The sequence below is a fragment of the Syngnathus leptorhynchus genome, chromosome 1, assembly GCF_054491065.1.
Source record: "Syngnathus leptorhynchus isolate UIUO chromosome 1, UIUO_Slep, whole genome shotgun sequence".
Lineage (NCBI taxonomy): Eukaryota > Metazoa > Chordata > Actinopteri > Syngnathiformes > Syngnathidae > Syngnathus > Syngnathus leptorhynchus.
This window is the reverse complement of record NC_141195.1, coordinates 24,104,294-24,124,446: the sequence shown is the minus strand read 5'-3', so window position 1 is coordinate 24,124,446 and position 20,153 is coordinate 24,104,294. Positions and strand designations below refer to the sequence as shown.

General features: G+C 41.2%; 1 protein-coding gene across 1 annotated transcript; it reads left to right on the top strand.

The window, feature by feature from the left end:
• Positions 1 to 613: 613 nt before the first annotated feature.
• Positions 614 to 18,178, top strand: LOC147062886 (fidgetin-like). The gene is made up of 3 exons (XM_085924667.1): positions 614 to 894; positions 1,392 to 1,437; positions 12,892 to 18,178. The coding sequence occupies exons 2-3, from the start codon at positions 1,398 to 1,400 to the stop codon at positions 15,135 to 15,137; spliced, it is 2,286 nt and encodes a 761-aa protein (XP_085780793.1). The 5' UTR covers positions 614 to 894; positions 1,392 to 1,397; the 3' UTR covers positions 15,138 to 18,178.
• The last annotated feature ends 1,975 nt before the right edge of the window (positions 18,179 to 20,153 follow it).

Sequence of the window (20,153 nt, the reverse complement as noted above, 5' to 3'; positions counted from 1 at the left end):
GGATTAAAAACACCTGACGCAAGACGTTGATATGCTTAAATCACGTTGCATTTCATTCTTTGAGAAGAACAAAACCCGTAAAATCAAGTTAACATTTTGTGAAACACTTTTACCGTAAAGCAGGGGTGTCAAACAATTTTTTTCCCGGGCCGCATTGTACTCATAGGTTCTTTCGGAGGGCCGTTATGACTGTCAACCCAAATAAATGTATGAGCACCTCATATTATATCGAGTAAAAACGACAAAACAAACTGACAAATAACTCGTTTTCAAATCAGACGAGAAAAAACGGGTCAAATAAAAAGAAGATATTATTAAAAATGAAGACAATTTGCAATTCTAGTCATGACACACGAATTTAATGCACAATTTCTCTTCGCGGGCCACATAAAAAGATGTGGCGGGCCGTATCTGGCCCCCCGGGCCTTGAGTTTGACACCTGTGCCGTAAGGGTTTATTTAAACCCAATTAACTATGAAATAATGCTTTCCCGCCACAATATAGACACACACACAAAAAGCAAGAAAAATCAATCCACAAGTAGTGAGATCTGAAAAATCGACTTTGTTACTCTACCACGAATGATTGGTGTGTGTGTGGCTGTGAATGTAACCATTGCGCATGCGCGCTGTTGCTGGCGTGGCGTGGCGTGGGGTGGCGTGGCGTCGATGAGGGTGAGAAGCATCTGTTGGGAAGAAGAAGTGCTGCTGCCGCCGCTGCAGCTGCCGCCGCCGCTGTGATTCAACATGGCAGTGGCGGCTGTGGTCAGCGTCTGGTGAGCCAGCCAGCCAGCCAGCCACCCAGGAGGGAGGGAGGCATGCCCGAAGAACCGAACCTCTCCGGCGGGGAACGACAAAACAACCTTCCCACCTCGACCTGTGGCTAAAATAACAGGTAAGGAGAAAAGGTGGAGGGAGGGGGTTGATTAACCACTGGATCTTTTATTATTATTTTTTTTATGATTATTTTTAGAGGGCCACGTTTTAAACGAACGGGGAATTATTTGAATAAGTTTATAATCGACACGTCAGCGTGAATTGTGTTCTTTTGATCGTAAAAACGATCATTACGATTATTTTGATATTCATACGCACCTATCAGGATTTTCCGTGATGTTTTTCTCAGCCATCCTTCAATTAAGACAATTTGCGCACTTTTTTTTTTTTTTAACATAAGCCGCAGCTCTGCTTTACAAGTTGGCGTGAATGCGATGCAAATTGGTTTAGGTCCTTTACCTGCGTTCTCAACTTGACATGAGTTGATGGAAAAAAATAATCATCACGGTATAAATCATTATTCTCGCCCCAGTCAGCACAGGAAATTTGTGTTGAAGTTGTTTTTTTCTTCATATCAAATTCTCCTCCACCAAACAATTGCTCTCGTCCATGCAGCACGAAATGATCAGCAGCAGCAGCAGCAACAGCAGTAGCGTCTATGGTAAGGTTCTTTTTATTCATTTATATTCCTTTCTTCAGAATTGTTCTTTTAGTAGACATTACTTGTGTCAACGAGTTAATAAAAACGTACACTTTTTATTCAATAGAACAAAAAGTCTCAAAAATCGATCATAATTGGATAGAATTATAATAAACATTCTGTTGCATGCAATGTCATGCCTGAATTAGCTTTGTTTAAAATGGAAGTATATGCAAATGTCATTACAACCTTTCACCTCGCCATAATATACATTTCACTTATAGCTCATTACAAGTAGTTGATCATTATTTTTACACTTGGACAACAATTCATTTTACAAGCAATTTACATGCCTTTGCATTTAATCGCTGACATCACTGTGTTGATCTAAAAATACAGTCTCAGTCTCTATCACTATTTAATGCTCTTCTAATTTGAAATTTCTACCAGACATTGATTATACGATGTATAAAACACAAAAGGGAATAAAATCGAAGGTGATGGAGCAGGCACAGCAGCAGAAAGTCGTAAATTTATCATCTATTGGTTCCATCATAATGACCACTACTGGCCCAATCAAATCCCAATAGGAATGGCATATACTTAGTCTGGACAATGTCAAATTTGTCCAAAACACTTTTCTGTGGATGAAAAGTCACATTATTTCTGTAACTTGAAATGGAAAGCTGCTAATCATGCTGAAGTGCAACACATTTTTTTATACAGTAGCGTACGAGTGTGTTGGCTGACGTGTAAAAAGATGCTAAAACCGAAAGCACGTGTCGCCGGTGGCCGTACGATGTCTTTCCTCTGAAGAATAATTGGCCTGATTATATTTGTAGCGTATCGTCTCACATCTCAGCATGCGAGATGGCTGAGTAAATCCGAGGGAAGGAGATCGCTCTGCAGAAAGGGGAGCGTCTTTTTCCCTCCCTTACAAAGAACGCTAAAGGTGGTTAAGCGGCTCCCAGCGGGGCCATATAGATAAATTATCCTGACACTTTCTATCAGTCTGTAATGTTTACCATTAAAAGCTGTTTTACCATCCCGGCTTCCGCCTGCCCCACGGGACCCCTGACAGATGTAAAGCAGTTGATGTGCGCTTCTTTATGTCAGCGTGAGTGGATTTCTCCCACATGTGATGCTTTGAAAAGCTAGCCAGGAAAGGCTTTTTTTTTTTTTTTTTTTTTTTGGGGTGATCTTTGGGCAAATTTGTTACGTGTCTGTTATTTTGTACGGGAAGCAAGCACTCTTGCAACTCATTGGAGCTGCATTGTTGAAGGATCTGTTTCCACAATTGCATTGGTTCTTGCATGCTCCAGTTGAAGTCATTGTGTCTACGTGTTCAAATGTGCAAGTGTTTAAAAAGAGTCTCAAAAAATATCAACCATGCGTCCACAGACGCACACAATATTGTCATAGCTGGGCGTAGGTAGAAAGGGATGTTTGCGCTGTTGTGGGAGTGACCACAGATGACTCGTTTCCCCGGCCAATGGAAGCAGCTCCCCTTCATTCCCTTTCAATTAAATTCAGAAGATACCCAGACGTTCTTTGTCGCTGGAGTCCGGTTTTCCCTATCAGCGTTGAGTCCTTGTACATATGGTTGCTGTGGTACGCGTTTGTCCCCTGGAGGCAAGGAGGAGGGCGGAATTCTAATGGCAGCATGAACGGATGCATGAAGTCTGTCCTCCCGCAACCTTCTCCCCTATGTGATGCATTAATCATGCACTAGGATGAGGATTCACGCATGGTATTGACTTTTGAGTAGGTGTCCGCTGGTCCACGGTTGGCTCTGTGTTATTGCAGAGGTCACAATAGCTGCCAGCAGAGCTGGAGCTATAAGATTGTTTGTTAGCGTTATTAGCAAAGGCAAAGACTTTCTATACTCTTGATCATTGTTCAATTTGTACTTCTTGACACTTACACAGGAACGATGAAAATCAGGTGTCTCGCAAATTGCAGTCAAAAACAAGCACACAATTAAAAAAAAAAAAAAAATCATATTTACTTTTGGCAGAATGTCCATATGAGGATATGGTGGGAATGTGATTATTTATATTCAGGTTTTTGACCAGACAATATTGCACAGGCCATGTTCATTGTATGCGCTTGGAAATGATATAAGGGGGGGGGGGGGTGATGTGTTTGGTGGTAGAAGCTGTATCTGTGCCTGCGCTGGTTCTTTGTCTGGATGAGACAGCAAACATTTTTTGCCCCCTATGATTAATAATAATAAAAATAATAATAAATAAAAAACAATACATGTCAATTCCAATCCTGGATTGCACTTATGCACCAAATTCAACCCTTGCCGCACACTAGCATATTTCAAAATGTATCATTTAACAAAATGCTAGTTAGCTTATGAAAAATGGATTTAGAGCATTTTGGAAAAGAAGTCTAGGATGCAAAAAAAATCATCTGTCATGATGGCCCAAGATAAAAAAAAAAAAAAATCAAATAAAAGAACTATTGTTGCTTGATGAAGGGCCACATTCTCCATCTTGGTGCTCACTAACATATATTTATCCTCTTCACACCGCATTCCTCAAGGCCACTCAGATCCCCTCTTGGGAGCCCAGATGACATGCTCACTAATGTGGGCTTTGTCCTCCAAGTCTCACAAAGCACGTTCCGATTTGTCCCTTTGTGACTACGCTTGCGCCAAGTCCTTGAATCCCAGAGAGGCTTAGTACTGGCTTCCAGGGGAAGTGTCAAGTACCCAGGGATTGAGAATGTTTTGAAGGCAAGGAGAGAAACTAGGTGGCCGCTGTCAAGCAACTCCATTGAGTCGCCGCCTGAATGGCTCATTCATATATGTATATTTTTTTCCCGACAATTGCACAAATGCCGTATTGTTGGTTCAACAACAATTAAATGCAACAAAGGATTGTCACAGTTTCTTGAATTGCGCCGGTCGGTGGGGAAAACTTCTCGTAGGGTGCAGGCAGGGGACACATGATGGAAAGTTTCCATTTCATAAATTGACTGGAATGAATATGGGCACTTTGTCCAGGCGTGTTTCTGTGGTTCTCAGATGCTTGTAGTAGTTTTATTTTTTCTTCCCCCCCTTTTTTCTCGACTCGCCATGAGACTTTAGTCCTGCGTTGTCGAAATAAATCTCCGTTTTTAATCCCAATTTTCAGTTCAGTCTTGGAAATGAAGCAAGCTGCCAACACACACTGTGCAGTAAAACCCATTTGGATCATCGCCCTTGACAAGAGGCTGATCACATTTATCGTTTGGCTGCGCGGGACACTAATGGCCGTTTAATTACTCAATAAAAGCCACCTTTTAATAGATTTCTGGGCCTCCTTTGCGGTGAGCAAATGGTATTGATCCGTCTCCGCGCCGCAACGTGATCTCTCGAGAAGGACAATCAGAGCGGTCGGACCTTGATAGTGCATTTGTCACTTATTAACGGCAGTAGACGGAGGCTAGCCCAAGATGTAAAAAGACACATTTGATCCGAAATATTATTCAAAATGAGCCTAATTAAGATATTATGGTTCTTTAAAGCAGCTGTCTGACCCAGACTTTTTTTTTTTTTTTTCCTTTGGATATGGTCAGCCTAATTTATGTGAAAAGCAGGTCTGCTTTGTGTTCTTAACATTTTTCAGTTCTGGTTCTTTGTGATCCCGTCTCTCTTGATGTGTACATCAAATGAAAGACGGCTTTTCTGCACAGGCTCAAGTCACTTTGGGTGGCTTTGTGGACCAGAATTGGGCCTTGTAACGGGACAATAAAAGCCACATTGTCCAGAAGCGAGCGTATACAGTTCTTTTTTTTGTCGATAAATGGATTTTCATGCTCATCAAGAATGAATAACTGTGGAGAATGTGGAATTATGGTCTTCTCACATGAAGTTTGTGCGCTCTTCTGAGGGTGCTGTCTTCACATGTTTATTTTATAGCTATACATTTTAAAATTTAATTTAGTATAAACAATGACTCACTGCTAGCAGGTTAAAATATAATTCATTATAATTACATTTAAATATAATTATAATTCAAATGTGATTTTTTTTCCTTTGCTTCTTTAAAGTCAGATCAATTGAATTATAGATTGTAAAGAAAATTCATTGACTCGGGAAAGTGGGTAAAGTCAGGTTCCTTACATCATTAACATTCTTCATATTCTGTTCACACAAGCACCGATGGAGAATTCATGCTTTCAAGCATCCATCGAAGCCACGTACAAAAGATCTTCGTTTCTCAGTAAGATGTTTCACTTCAACATAATTCCTTGACACCAATTACTACTTTCCTGTTAGCCATGGTTTTAGCGCCATATTTAACTTCAACTCATCCGATTATCTTGAAATTTTCAAATATTCTCCTATCGCCCAACTTCTGCTGCTATTTAGATGATAGCAATGTCCTCAACATTCCTGCCAGGCCACACGCTGAGCTCCGCAACAGTTGTTTACCTCTTCTAGCGACGAGCTAACATGATTAGAAATGATCTCCAACAGTTGGTGGGATGAAACCGTGAAAGGTAGCGGGGCATCAGCTGTGGATGTGATTACAACGATCGATGGTAAGACAATGACACCATGTGGATGGCTAACACCCGAGGAGACCGTGTGTGTGTGTGTGTGTGTGTGTGTGTGTGTGTGTGTGTGTGTGTGTGTGTGTGTGTGTGTGTGTGTGTGTGTGTGTGTGTGTGTGCGTGCGTGCGTGCGTGCGTGCGTGCGTGCGTGCGTGCGTGCGTGCGTGCGTGCGTGCGTGCGTGCGTGCGTGCGTGCGCGCGCGTGCGTGCGTGCGCGCGCGTGTGTGTCTGGTAATGCGAGATCAGACGTAGCCTGTTAGTCGTAGCCTCGCATCTGCTGTCAGCCACTCGCTCTAACTCCGTTAAGGATGTTATTGATTGCTCATTACGGGCCCGTTCCCTGAAAGTCGAGCGTCCCCTATGATCACATTAAGGCCCCCCCCCACCACCACCACCATCGGACCCCCTCCTGAGATGCCTTCTGCTCATCAGCTCACATCAAGTTTCTCCTCCGAGATCTGATATCAAGCAGCCCGACATTTTTTTTTTTTTTTTTTTATTCCCCCTTTGTGAGTTACTCAAAAATAACCGTCTTTTTTAGTTTTTCTTTTAAAGCACCCGTGGTAATTGATGTGTGGGTTTTTTTTCGCCTCTGGTATGTAAATCAGCAAGCAGCGAACTTCAGTAAACTTCAATCTGCGCGCAGTGAACAAATTACAAAGTGTTTCATTTTTGTTTGCCCAAAGTGATGTTTGTTAGCTTTGTGATCTGTGTTTTGTTGACTCGGTGACGAACAAAGAGGAGCTGACAAGGAAGACGTCGTTTATTATTCTTAGCATTTGTTTTTCTTAATCAATCGTAACACATAAGCAGCATACAAATTGTCAAGAGCACAAGTTGTAGTTTTCGCCGTGTTCCTTTTGATTTCATCTCTTGTGGACCAAAAGAGACAAAAGCTCGTTACTTTTTCATTGTTTGGAAAAAAAAAATTCAAACTCCAAATTCATAGCAAGCACTTTTTAATTTGGGGTCTGGACACGAAATCATCGGAATCATCAAGCGTCACCGAAAAGTAGTTGCCAGAGGAGTTGGAATAGTCGATAAATATAGCCACATGAGTTGGCAACAGGGAGAGGCCGCTCACTCCATCTCGTGCCCTTGGTCGTCATAGTAACCAAAGACATCGTCAGCATTTGCATGAAAATGACCCCCCCCCCTAAAAGAAAAATTATTTCCTTATCTGTTGCCTACTTTGAGAGAAAATGGTCAGAAATATATTAGTAAGACAGAGGAACAGAACATGAAGAGATTGACGTCTTCCGAAATTTTTCACTGTACTGAGACAAATAACAAGAAAGGAGAAGGGAGGGTGGGGGTGGGGGTCTCGCCCAGTGACCCAGTAATGGTTGTTTTGGGATTAGGCCCGTCCAGCACTTTCCTCCAAGTGGCCAGTGGATTGGTACTTCTAGAAATGAGTCACTTGAAAATGATCATGGGGCCGCCGTCGCCGTGTACAGTATGATAATGGATAACTATTACAACACACACACACACACACACACACACACACACACACACACACACACACACACACACACTTGCCCATACATGATCACTTGAAATATGATGAACGCAGTACGCTAAGCGAGCACTTAATGTCCAAAAGCGGCACATTTGCTGAGATTTACAAGACGGACGACGGGAAGGTGACGGTGGCATGAAAGGTGGGGTTAAAAACCATTATCTCATTTTATTTACGGGGATGGACGCCGTTAGATGAGCTTACACAGGCGCCCTCTCTATTATCCGCCTTCTTCGTCCCCGTCCCCCCCCCATTAGTTTCAGGCTCCGTCTCATTTCTTCAAACCTCACTAATAACATCTATTTGACTTAGCTGACACGCAGGTAAACAAAGTGGCTCCCAAGTTAACCTCTGGGTTACACTGAAAGAAACTTTTATCCAATGTGTTGATCCCCTGTTATTATGTTTGCCGTGAGGTGACTTTCCGGGATGAGATTTACATTAACGGAAGCTTGTTGGAACGGGACCGGATCAGCACTCCCTTGTTATCGTGATACTACAGACAAATTTGTTTACTTGTACATCAAACTTATCAAATCAAACGTGAAGATCGACACAACAACCTCAAGCCAAAATGATAACAAATTGTGTTTTTAATCGTGTAATAATTCAGATTTAAATTATTACACCTGTCTGGATTGTTCACTCCCTAAAAAAAAACAGTTAAAAAAAATATTTAAGCTGATATATAAAATTATTAACAAAATTTTAAAAAGTGGTATTAGATACGTTATTCCCTCTAGATGCCTTATTTAGCTAATTGAAGACTATTTGAGAATCTTTTACGGATAGGTGAATGTATTGTGTTTTTTTTTTTAATTTTGTAGTGACACCTTAAAAATACAATTCCTGTCAATTTGATCTGAAACCGAGCCGTGCGCAATTTCCTTGATCGCGAGCGTTTGTTTAACTGCGCCCTAGCCATTTAACCCACCCCACTCACGTTTGTCTGTCTTGTCCAAGCAAATTTACAGAGATGGTGTCTTAAATCTTTTGTTGTGATTTTTACGGCTGCCAGCGATTGACGCTGTGGAGTGTTTTAATCACGTTTGCGGCTAAAAATAGAAAACCTCTCAAGTAGCAGATAGGAGTATTATTGAAAGTGATGCCAATTTGTGTATTGGTTTAAATGTGTCTGTGCGGAAAAGGGCGGGACCAGAGATGCTCCATGGGGGGGAAAAAAAGTTTCCAATGAGCTAAATACACTTTGTCCGACAGACAATAAGCACGCCTTATTGCTTAATTTTACATAGGTTTTTCCAAATTTCTAGGCTGTCGCCAGCCACAAGGCAAATTCAAGCCAAAGCAGAAAATAAAGTATGATTTTGGAAATACACAAAAATCTGAAAAAATGTGTCAATTATAGTTAAATTGTTTCAGTATAGCTTGAAAGACGGTAAGTTGATTTCAATGTTTTTATTTTATTTTTGTTTAAAATGTTTTGGGGAATGTAGACATTTTTAGAATGCAAATATTTCCCAAGATGACCCGAATGAAGTGAGATTTTGACATTGGAATGGTTTGCAGGAGCATAAAACTTGTGCGCATTAATAATAAAACAAAATGTTGGTGCAAACTATGTGCAGCATATAAATTGCTTTTGTACAAGGTTATATCTCAGTTTGGCACCCACGGATTCACCTATTTGTGCATATTTTTGTGAAGGGGGGGTGGGAAATATATATTTTTAAACACTTTTTGGCAGTTTATTTTTTTTTCACCCCAATAAACTTATTGTGAGCATGAATGATTTCTGCTAATCATGGGCTGGGCTACTCAAAGCCCCCCCCCCCCCAAAAAATGGGAGTAAAAACAGCATTACATTGTAAAATATAAATATGAAAACACAATAAAAAAAAAGGTAATTCAAATATATGAAGTGTATCTTTAAATCACGGCAAATGTCAAACATGCACGCATGCACTGTAGTATTCGTGTGTTGGCATATTGCCCAGTGAGAGGTAGCTAGCTCAGCGTAATCATTTTTGCCATGCACCCTGCAAGTGTTTTCATTTTGTATTTGCATAGAATCACTCTTCCTATTTCTACTGTTAGCATTTTATTTTCTGGGAAATGCGTGAGCATCAATGTCAATGACATTTTCACCCATCAGCCAGGAAGAAAAAAATAAAATAAAAAAAATCTTGCTTTTTATGCGTGTCGAGTTTGTCTGACTAAATTTAGCGACACTGTTAAAAGCTTTGCGGATTGTTTCATGATATTTTAGATTTATCTAGCGCCAGTAAACTTGTCAAAGCTGATCTTCTGATGATTCCACTGATTAGAGTTTGATGGTCACACCGTGATGTCAAAGAGCATTGATTACCATGAATATTAGATTATTTTTTGTTTCCTTAAAAGATGCTGACATGTGTCAAGTATCTTTCTATTGCCAGCGCAAGCTGTCATCTTTGCAGCAGCCAAGCACCGGCAGCCTTTACTGTCTTTGAATTAGTGACAGCTCATTTCTTTGGGTCAGCGCTCAAGCATGGGAGACTTTGAACTCACTCTGTTTACTTCCCTCATCTGTTGTTGTTTTTGCTTTTGACAGACTGGTTGTCATCATGGTGAGCTGAGGAGGAGCTCAAATTCCACTTCAAAGTGCATTTGGATTCCGCTTTGGTTTTGTTTTGTTCGGAGGGAAAAAGTGAGAGACATTGTTTTGTTTTTTAGCACTTCTGAAACGCAGTGCTTTAAGGCAAAGATGATTTTTAGGAATTTTCAAATTTCTTTTCTTTATATTTAGTGTTTTTAATTATTATTTTTTTCAAATGCATATGGCACACTACAGCATTTTTTTTTTTTTCAACACTCAAAGGCAAGCGTACTTTTTATATGTAATGAGTGAGTGGGCGAGCAATCGAGAGATAATCCTAATTTACGTCCTGACGCCCACTTACTTCCCCATTGTACATAACACCATGTACCACTTTGTCACTCGACATCAGTGCGACGGGACCAAAACGGGCAGTTAAACTCCAGTACCACCCAGTTCTGGCAAAATGTTGGTGTCGCGCTGGACTTAAAAGCACTCATTAGCACCTCTGCTAAAGATCTGTTTACTACTGTACACTAATGGGCAACTAGCTTGATACATGTGGACTTTGGGAGTGATGGGAATAATTAAAAAGGAAGGGAAGAGGTTTAATTGAATGCAAAATGACAAATCCTGGGTAAATAAAATACGTTTTTATTTAATTTTGAACGCAGTATGCCTGTGCTAACCATGTAGCGTGATGTAGGGCAGTGGTGAGGTCTCAACTTGTTGCCTTGATTAGTCCAACAATGAGGGTGTCATCATCAGATGTTTTACAATGATGAAATGCAAAAACCGTTATGAGTCAAGAAGGGGACTGTGGACTAATCCCTGCGGTATTCCAAAATCCAGGATGAGAGCAGAGATGTGTTGAGAGATGCAAGTCTATTATTGGCGTACACTGACATGGCCCAGACAGTGATGTGAAATGCAAGATCTTCAAGACACCTGTAGAAAGTTCGAAATGTTTTGGTCCATATGATTGTGAAAATACTGTCAAACTTGCAAAAGATCAACCGCAAAACTCGGTTGTTTACTGTCGGGGTACAGGTTAGTCTTTTGGGACTTGGCAGACTTGTCAGACTTCTCACTGCACCGAGTGTCTGACAGGCTCGCGGGCCTCTGCCAGACTCCTCTCGGCTAAAGTGAATGCAATTATCAGATTACCGTTGTGCTAATTAGCCACTTGCGACTGCTGAGAGATGTTTGGAGAGGAGATTCGCAGAGGAGAAAATAGTCTGGGGACTTGTGATCCCTCACTTGAGCTGTTTTGTTACCAAACAAAGCACAAGATGTGTCAGTCTATTTTTAATTTGCCGTCGTTTAAGTGGATTAGCCGTTGATCTGAATTGCTCTAGCGGAAATGAATTATGCCCATGCCCCAACTGTGGATTTCTCGCTAACAATCAATAACCAAGGCAAGACACCTTTATTATATTTTGTAGGACTACAGGTTGAAATCTGCTGTGATTAATTCCCACCGCCTTTGGTAGTCGGACTCTGTGGAGTGAGTCAATGGCAGACTGTCCATGTTTACAGATGGCGCTGGCTCGGATTAAAGGAAACAGTCCCTCAACAGCCTCCCGAGGTCATAAAAAAAAAAGGGCTGGCAGGGGGCAGGTGAAAGTAGCCAGACATGAGAGAGAGATAGCAAAGGGAGCTGGGGAAGAAGCAAGAGTGAGTGCAGTAAATAAGAGAGGCGCGGTGGTGGTGGCGGCTAGCAAACTAGGAATGGGAATTATAAATATTGTGAAAATAAAAGGTGGTGATGAGAGGAAATCAAATCATGTCGTTGATGGAGCAGCGATGGTAGCTAGCAGACCGGGAAGAGGTACTACAGACTGAGAAGAGGTCAAGGTGGAACTGTGCAGGAAGGAAGCAAATGCATTGTGATTCATAGCCTGCGGCAATGGCATGCCCGTGTTTGTTCATCTGGGTCAGTGAACGAGAGCTCGCGTGTGTCTGATTATGTGTTGGAAGAAATCAGAGGGCTTTGTGTGAGGCGGATGCTCGTCGAGGCTTTTTTTTTTATTTTAAAAGCCCACCCCTAGACACCTTAGATGAGCGGGCGATTATAGCGTGAGCCTCCAAGATCCAGGGTCTTATTAGTCGAGCCAAGGTTGCATGGGGGAGCATAACCCAGCCTCTCTTACGTGATCATATAAGCTGCGAGGTTTCAACAAGTTGTCATCACTTTTATTTTCATGTATGTATTTATGTTATGTATGTCATTTTTTGGGGGGCTTTGAGTTCAAATTTATAGTTTCAGTTACACAATAGAAAATGAAAAGACTTGCAAGAAACCTAAAGGAATCACTCTATCCTAATGTCACTCACTAGGCCACGCCCCTCAAAGGTCCCTGTGACCTGTTTATTAACATTGCCTTATTTCACATCTTCTAGTTTTGTCCTATTTCATATTTATATTGTACAATTATACTTCTTTTCTCTATTTAAAATGTGGTTCTTGAACCCGATCGTTTGCGTGTTAGCTCTTTTCGATAGGGAAACATTGATTTGAATTTCAAGAAAACTAGCCATGGGACAAATTGAATTTGTTAGTCGAGTTACCACAGTACTTGGAATCCTGACCAACTTTTGAATGTCTCAATATATGTATATTTAGCTAAATATAGAAAAGAACATTTTCACAAGTTGCAACAAAAAGTGTATGAATCTGTCTATCAGCAGCTATGATCTGAAATGGGATCCGTTCCCAGGCTCAATTTTCAGAAAACCATTAAAGTTGATCATTAGCTTAAAACACCAAATAGCAGAGACATAGCGTGGGAATCGTAAGACGTTTGAAGGCTGAGTCCTGATTGCATTTACTGTATTGTCCCTTGTGCTTTTTATTTGTCACCAGGGTTGAAGATGCAGTGGCATCCCGAGCAAAGCCAGTGGGCCGAACAGCATTTTGACATCTCCTCGACCACGTGCTCGCCGGCCCACAAGGCAGAGCCATACCGCGTGGTACCGGGCCACCTACAGTGCTCCGTCGCCTACCAGTACGCCTGGGCGAATGATGACATCTCAGCCCTCACCGCCTCCAACATGCTCAAAAAATATGCGGAGAAATATTCCGGCATCCTGGAATTGCCGGTGTCATACCCCGAAGCCCCCAGTGTACCGGGAGGGATAAACGGACGGAAAGGTGAATCGGAATCCTGGCAGGACGGCGTCTATCTTATGAGCTGCATACCTGAGGGGGTTCCCATCCGCAAGGGAGGTGTTGCAGCAGCTTCTGAGGTGCTAACTGGTTTGTGTAGCTCTCCCGGTCTTGCCTCCAGCACTCTGAGTGAGCCCATCTTCTCCAGTAGCAGTTGTGGGAGCCACACTACCACCACACTCCACTCGTCCTCATTGCCTTCTCAGGAATTTGATGTCACTTACAGCGGTTCCTACTTGCACACCAGTTACAATTCCCAATCTGTCCCTGCCCCTGCACATCCTTCCCCATTGCACAGCTCTGGCCTCCTGCAACCACCTCCACCGCCATCTCACTCGACATTAGTGCCAGCATACAACGGAGGCTCCCCAAACTTGTCTAGTTATAATTACACCCCTGCGGGATACCCTGCCCAGAGCTCAGTCGGACCTGGATACAACAGCGGAGGAGTGCCCCGACCATCTTCATACCTCCCCTCGGGGATTGCTGCACCAACGCCCCTTCCCCCTTATCCATACCACAACCATAACTTGACCCCAATCACCCCAAGCCCTCTTAACAGTTGCCCCTCCAACTTGCTGAAGAGGAAAGCCTTCTACGTGACAGGCCAAGGAGATATGGAATCCTCTTATGCAAACTTTGGCTACGACCAGACTCGAAGTGCAACCGAAAGCCCAATGTACAGAGTGGCAGACAGCAGCAGCACAAACAGAAACTGTAACAGTCCCGTCGGTAGTGGTTTTCATCCAAGTTCCGAGAAGTCATCTCTACCTTTTAATCCGCAGAAGCAGTCCACACTGCCTTCGGAGGAGCAGCAGCATAGGAAGTATAGCAGCCGGCCAACACCCAACCCACTGTCTCCATCCGCTTACGTCACTTCGTCACTCGGGGGTTCCCGCATGGCCGACTCTCTCGTCAACTTTATATCCCCACCCCTCAGTGAGCAAAGTGCGGAAGATCATCATATCCATCACTCCCACTCAGGTGCTCCCTCTTCTTCAACCATGTGCTCTTCACGCTCTGCTGAAGAGCAACTGAAAACCTGTGACCCGCACCTTTTGGACATGGTCACCTCTGAAATTGTTCAACAGGGCCCTCCCATGGACTGGAGTGACATTGCAGGCTTAGAACTGGCCAAAGCCACCCTAAAAGAGGAGGTTCTCTGGCCCATTTTACGCCCTGACATGTTCAGAACCTTAGGCGCCAGTCCACGTTGTGTGCTGCTGTTTGGCCCGAGAGGCAGTGGCAGGACGTTGCTAGGACGTTGCCTGGCCATCCAGCTTGGGGCGTCGTTACTTCGACTCAGCGCGTCAACTTTAGTCACCAAGTGGCTGACAGACGGCAAGGACATTATCAGAGCGTCCTTCCTGGTAGCTCGCTGCCGTCAACCCTCTGTACTGTTCATTAGTGAGGTGGACATGCTTCTATCGGCACAACTCGCTGAAGATAGTCCCATTAACAGACTAAAGGGGGAGCTACTTTCCCAGCTGGACTCACTTTTAATGGGCTCAGGTGTGGATGGAAGACACCAAGTATTAGTGGTTTGCTCCACAAGTAGACCCCAGGACATAGACGAGGGGTTGCATAGGTACTTTGCTCGGCGGGTTTTGGTATCCCCGCCCGATAGTGCAGCTCGCCACCAGATTGTCAGCCAGTTCCTCGCCCAATACCAGCACAAATACTGCATGAGTGACGAGGAGCTTGCACTGCTTGTCCAACGCACTGAGGGTTTCTCGGGACTTGACCTGTCCAGACTTTGCCAGGAAGTCCATGTGGGTCTGTTACACATATCCACGCAACAGGGGATGGAGATGACCAATATGATCCGGCCACTAACCTACCAGGACTTTGAAAGGGTCTTTTGTAAATTCTGCGCCAGTGTCTCGCAAAAAGAGATTGATATGCACACTGAGTGGAACAAAATGTTTGGATGCAGACAATGAAAGGACATCTTTGATGTAAAGACGCCCTTTCCCTAAGGGCAGACACATTGTATCGGAGTGGGAAAAAAAAACAACAACAGTAAGGGCCTCACAGAAAAATCATTCACACCACAGGATTTGTATATACACTGTACATGTGTATGTCCCAGGGGTGTAACGGTAAGCTACATGTATTTGATTGTGTATTCTTCGGTACAAAAGACTATCCAAAGAGTCAAACGCTAAGCGATAAGCTAACTTACTCTTGACAGCCGAGCGTGTTAGCTTTAAGTCTTTACTTTCAGTTATTACAAGTACCATTAACGCTACGAAGGTTTGAAGAGTAACATGTGACACAGAGCCAATGAGAATGACACAAGACATGCTAACTGCCAAAGCTAACTTCTATGTGAAGTTTCAAATCAACAAGGACATGAGTATTTGAACTGCAAATCATTTTACAGCGGAGCATCTAGAACTACAAACTGTAAGTGAGCAACGATAGCGATTAAGAGAAAAAAAGAGCAATACAGTAAACACACAAATGGAAATGAATCAATGTGTTTAAACACTACTTTCTTGAAAATTGACTTATCGTTACACCCCTAGTCTGAGTTCTAACAAATTTATGAGACCACCTGTTTAGACCATCTGGTATTATGAAGTGCTTGAATGGTGATTTTCGATTTCAGTGACTTATCAAACGGCGCTAATTAATTAAGCCTTTCATTCAGTCATGAAAACACTTTTTTGTAAACCAGTGCTAGTAAATAACTATAATTTGACATCGGAATCAAGGACAAACATGTTACTGTTCTTTTTGCCAGCAAATTTGCTTCGCAATAGATTGGAAAATTCCTGGATAATTCTGGATGAAAAATATTTTGTTTAAAAGGATTACAGACAAAGGAACTACAGAAATTTGGGAATTTGGTGGGAATTGAACATAAACCTCACAACTTGTGGTGGCCTGATAAATTTGTATAGCACTGTCTATATATATTGCATATATATAATGTATTTATTTATACACTCCCTTCTAAAAATATTGTTTATTAAACTGTATACTGGAAAACATATGGGTTTGACATTAAAAAGTAAATATGGTATTTTCATTTTGCTACTGCCATTATGTTATGTGGAGTTGTCATCGCTTACTAGTATAAATTTAGTCTTGGAATACAGAAGCCAAATCTGAAACAGAATGTAGATGATGTTTTAAGATTGCCGTCAAACCCAAATGTTTTCATTGTCAGCAAAAATTAAGAAATCAGATCAATCCTCAAGGAGGTGGGGACAAATGAGATTAAGTTGGTTATCCAAGTGCCTGAAGTGATGCTTTCTGATTCCATTTCTACCATAGTTGACATTCCTAGATGGAATTGATGTCAAATATTCAGCTTTAAACCAGCGTGTTTAACAATTGACAGTCCAATTTTTTATGTCTTTATCGGCACAACAATATTCTGGGCCCTGATCCCTCCAACCGAGCAAAAACTCAGGAAATATTTTGTGAAATCTACTGTAATCTCAAAATAGAAGTATGGATAGATCCTACATACTATGTAATTCAAATTAAATTTCATAATTCTTGGGTTGATAAATCCCTCTAGCTTTCGTCCACCTAAGGCAAAAATGACAACAATGGCCAATCAAGAAAAAGCTTTATTTTTTTTTTTCTCTGTCTACGAGGCAAATTTGTTTACCTCACTCACTGACCTCACTGAGCGTTTGCATGTGGACACAAGGTTAAAGTATGAAAGTGTCTGGTTTTTTTTTTGTTTTTTTTTTAAATATCTGCGTTTGTGTCGACCAGTCCGAGGTGGTTGTAAAACAGCGTAATGGGTTCCTGGCAAGCTACACAGGTGACGATGAATGTACAGCACTTAATATGTTCTCAATTGATGAAATAAAAGTTGTCAATTTGAACGATTGACAAAATAGTCACACAAATTTGATCAATTGTGAAATTTATGGAAAAAAATTGAGATTTTTTTTTCATGTCCATTGTGTTGCACTGAAATGTATTTTGGGAGGAATTATCTTCATTGCCTTCAAACATTATGATATCAGTAAGTCTTGTGTTTTTTGTTTTTTTTTAACCTCTGATGTAAAAAAAAGAAAAATTGGGGGGAAAAAGTTAGCACGTGACGCCGGCAGCGCCGCATTGTGTTGGAGCAAGTGCTACAGTTGATGGCTAGGAAAGACAAAAGACGAGTCGTGCAGCGGAACAAAAAGTAAAATTCCTAAAAAAAAAAAAAACCTTTTTTTTTTTCCTACCTCAAGGCTATGGAAACCCTCATGGTGTTTACTTTACTGTAGTTCTTTCAAAATATCATATACGAGGGATGGCAGATTTAGGATAAAACGCATTGAGAAGTAAAACAAAAAATAATAACGACAAAATGGTATGAATATTACCACCTTGAGATGGATGACATTTGCTGCAGTCCACCTACTGCCGTAACTTTTTGACATCTCATCCAAGTATCCAATTTGCATTCGACTGATGCTTGCACAGAAACACACATTCAGTTTTATGTATGTATAATCAACGCAATTCATTGTGTATATACCTGAGCACCTTTTTGACACTTATTTACATTTTGTTTGGGTGTTAAATTGATCAGTAAAACACACCTTGCTCAACATTTAACCGGTGTGTCGTGTTTGTTGTAAATACATGAAAATCCAAACGTGCACTTATGAGTTTTCACTTACTGCCCTTCTTGTTGCCAGAAAATGATCATATTTTAATATACATCATTCGGATATTCAGAATCTGAAACTAAAATTTTGTTGAACGGCTGTTTGTGTCAAAATCTCAACATCGTTAAAGAATTCAGGGGACAATGGAGAAATGATTGGTGTTCGATGGTGGCAATGGGAATTGGCTGGTGACAAACAGAAGTGGTGATATTTTGTTGGGAAGAAAAAAATGATCGGCAGCTGTACCAGACTTGATTTTTAAACAGTTACGTACTGCAGTTTTACACAACCAAAGCTTTCAAATGTAAACAACGCTTAAAGTGTGTACAGTGTGTGATCCCTATCACTTGTAATAAAACACATTTCCCAAGAACCGTGTACTTTCAGTTTGCTTGATCCAAAAAATACTCGACAACTCCACGAGTGGTCCCTAAAGTCTACAAAAATTACTGAAAAAATAAAAGAAATCATTTACACATATTTGTTCTTTAAAAGTGAGAAGAAAAAAAAAACCACAATGGGTACTGACAGACACTTTATCCTAGGAGGGAAATATAGTGTTCCAGCATTTGTTTTTTTAGTCCTCACTTAAATTGTCAAATTTGTCAAAAGCAAAAAAAAAAAGCTTATTGCACAAAAGTAAAACCGAAATGTTAAAAAAAAAAAAACATAGCATATTGATACCAGTGAATGTGCATGTGAGCTAGCAATTTCACTGTAAAATATAATCAATCAGTAATGAATAAAAAGTCAAGAAAAAGGCTGAGACTTGCAGGACAACGAGGCACAACTGATGCGACAAGGTGGATCCGTTCAAGATGGTGGTGAGTACAGCAAATAACAGATCATGACAATGTGTTGGCTAATGGGTGAAGTTAGCTAGCACCTGTTGGCTTGTCTAGAAGCCCCAAAAAGAATCTTTGACTATCTTTATATTTTTCATGTCTGCATGTGTTGCTTCACTGTTGGCCATAAAACAGCAACTATATATGCAGTTAGCGCATCACGTTTGTATGTTATTTATTAACGTTACGTTAAGTGGACTTGTAATTCTCATGTTATTTAATTTTTTATTTTTTATTTATTTTTCTTGAATCATTCACTAAAGTGTGTTCTTGAGTCCGTCTGTTATGACCCTGATGTTGTCTTTCCACCATCCCTTCTTTGCTTCTTGTTAATGCTTTTTCTATTTTATTCAATCGTTCCTTTTTTTTTTTTGGCCCTTTGCTTTACTTGTGACAAAACAGTTGAGGATGTACTAATTGGCCGAAGCATCTTCCCACCGCTCGGCTCAGTTTGCGGCTCTGAGAATGAAATGAAATGAAGGAAGCAGGTGCGGTCAAAGGGGTGAATTGGGGGTCGTGCAGTGGGAGACTGAGCTTTGGGATCATCACGTGTGGTTAATCCACATCCCACAGGACACCTTGAAATTAATTGAAAACATTTCCTTTTTTTCCCCCCCCTTAAATATTCAAGTCGTCATTGTAGCAGAGCTGCATCCTCATTATGACTTTTCATCTGGTCTTTTCTATCTTGATGGAATGGTAGTCAAGGTAAATAGATAAAACTGCTGCGCTGAAGCAAGAATAGTTTTTTTTTTTTTTTTTTTTCCCCAATTGTCATTTGAAGTCTGAAGCCTTTATGGAGATTTTTGCGTCTGCCTTCGTTGAGTGTGCACATAAACACCTTTATCGTCTTTTTTTTTTTCCCCCTTCTACTGACGACAGCATCATTAGCGCATCTTGTCCAATGCATTACACATAATTGGAATCAACATCTATTCTTGATGCTCGTGACCTTCCCCTTGTTTTGCAGCAAACGGTGTCTAACTGCTGAGAGGGAAGCTTAACGAGGAGAATACATGCTAAGTGCTTTGGCTTTGTTGTATCAGCGGCACAATACGGCTCTCTCGCTCTCTTCATAGAACTTTATTCTGTCTTTCTATCCATCTGTGAGTCTATACCATCAGACAAATAGTATTCATATAATTAGTGTTATTTTTATGAATGTTGTAAACTAAAAGGGCCAAAAATGTGAAGGATTGGATGAAATAAGAGCAAAGAGTGGCCAGATGTCACAAAAAATGTGTCCAACTCCAAATTTTTATTTCATTTGATTCATTCCAACATCACAAAACATGACTTCAATGTATTGCTCAGAAGAGAAATGTCTGATGAGAGCCACATATAGCGTCACCATTTCGAATCTTTACGACAATATAAACGCTTCGCCCTGCAGATAATTCCGATCGAATGACACGCAATTATTGTTTCAAAAAACATTGAAAAGCATTCATTAAGATTGACATTTTTCATGAGATGAAATGAA